A 339-nucleotide genomic window follows, 5' to 3' on the forward strand; every position below is an offset into this window, starting at 1 on the left:
GTGCGGTTTTTGGGGCCGACGTTTTCTAACCCGTCCTTCCTCGGGGGAAGGCAGCATCGCTGCTTCCATAAATATGGACATCTGGTCGCCTGGGGGAAACACCTTACTGCCTTCACACTCCTGTCGCAGAGGACAGTACGACTTTACCCCGAGACCGCCTCGTAGCACGATTACTCGTAGTACGGGGTCTCGCTGCTCTTGGTCTGGCTGCTCCCCTTTGGCCTTCCTGGCATGGTTGCACCTTGTGGAATGAAGTTCCAGCCAGTGTAGCCCGCGGGATCATTGCAGCACTGAAGCCCGACCACCACTTCCATGTGTCAGCTTTAGGTCGGGCTCAAC

At 57.2% G+C, this 339-nt stretch overlaps 1 protein-coding gene across 1 annotated transcript in view; it reads right to left on the reverse strand.

Moving 5' to 3' along the window:
- Positions 1 to 81, reverse strand: part of T265_04322 (hypothetical protein) — a gene marked incomplete at both ends in the record, with an annotated part of 4,146 nt that extends 4,065 nt beyond the window's left edge. The window contains one exon of the mRNA XM_009169031.1: positions 31 to 81. Within this exon, the coding sequence (XP_009167295.1) occupies positions 31 to 81 (51 nt within the window). The remainder of the gene's footprint in view (positions 1 to 30) is intronic.
- Positions 82 to 339: the final 258 nt, after the last annotated feature.

This window comes from Opisthorchis viverrini (genome assembly GCF_000715545.1).
Source record: "Opisthorchis viverrini unplaced genomic scaffold opera_v5_70, whole genome shotgun sequence".
In the NCBI taxonomy this organism is placed as follows: Eukaryota; Metazoa; Platyhelminthes; class Trematoda; order Opisthorchiida; family Opisthorchiidae; genus Opisthorchis; species Opisthorchis viverrini.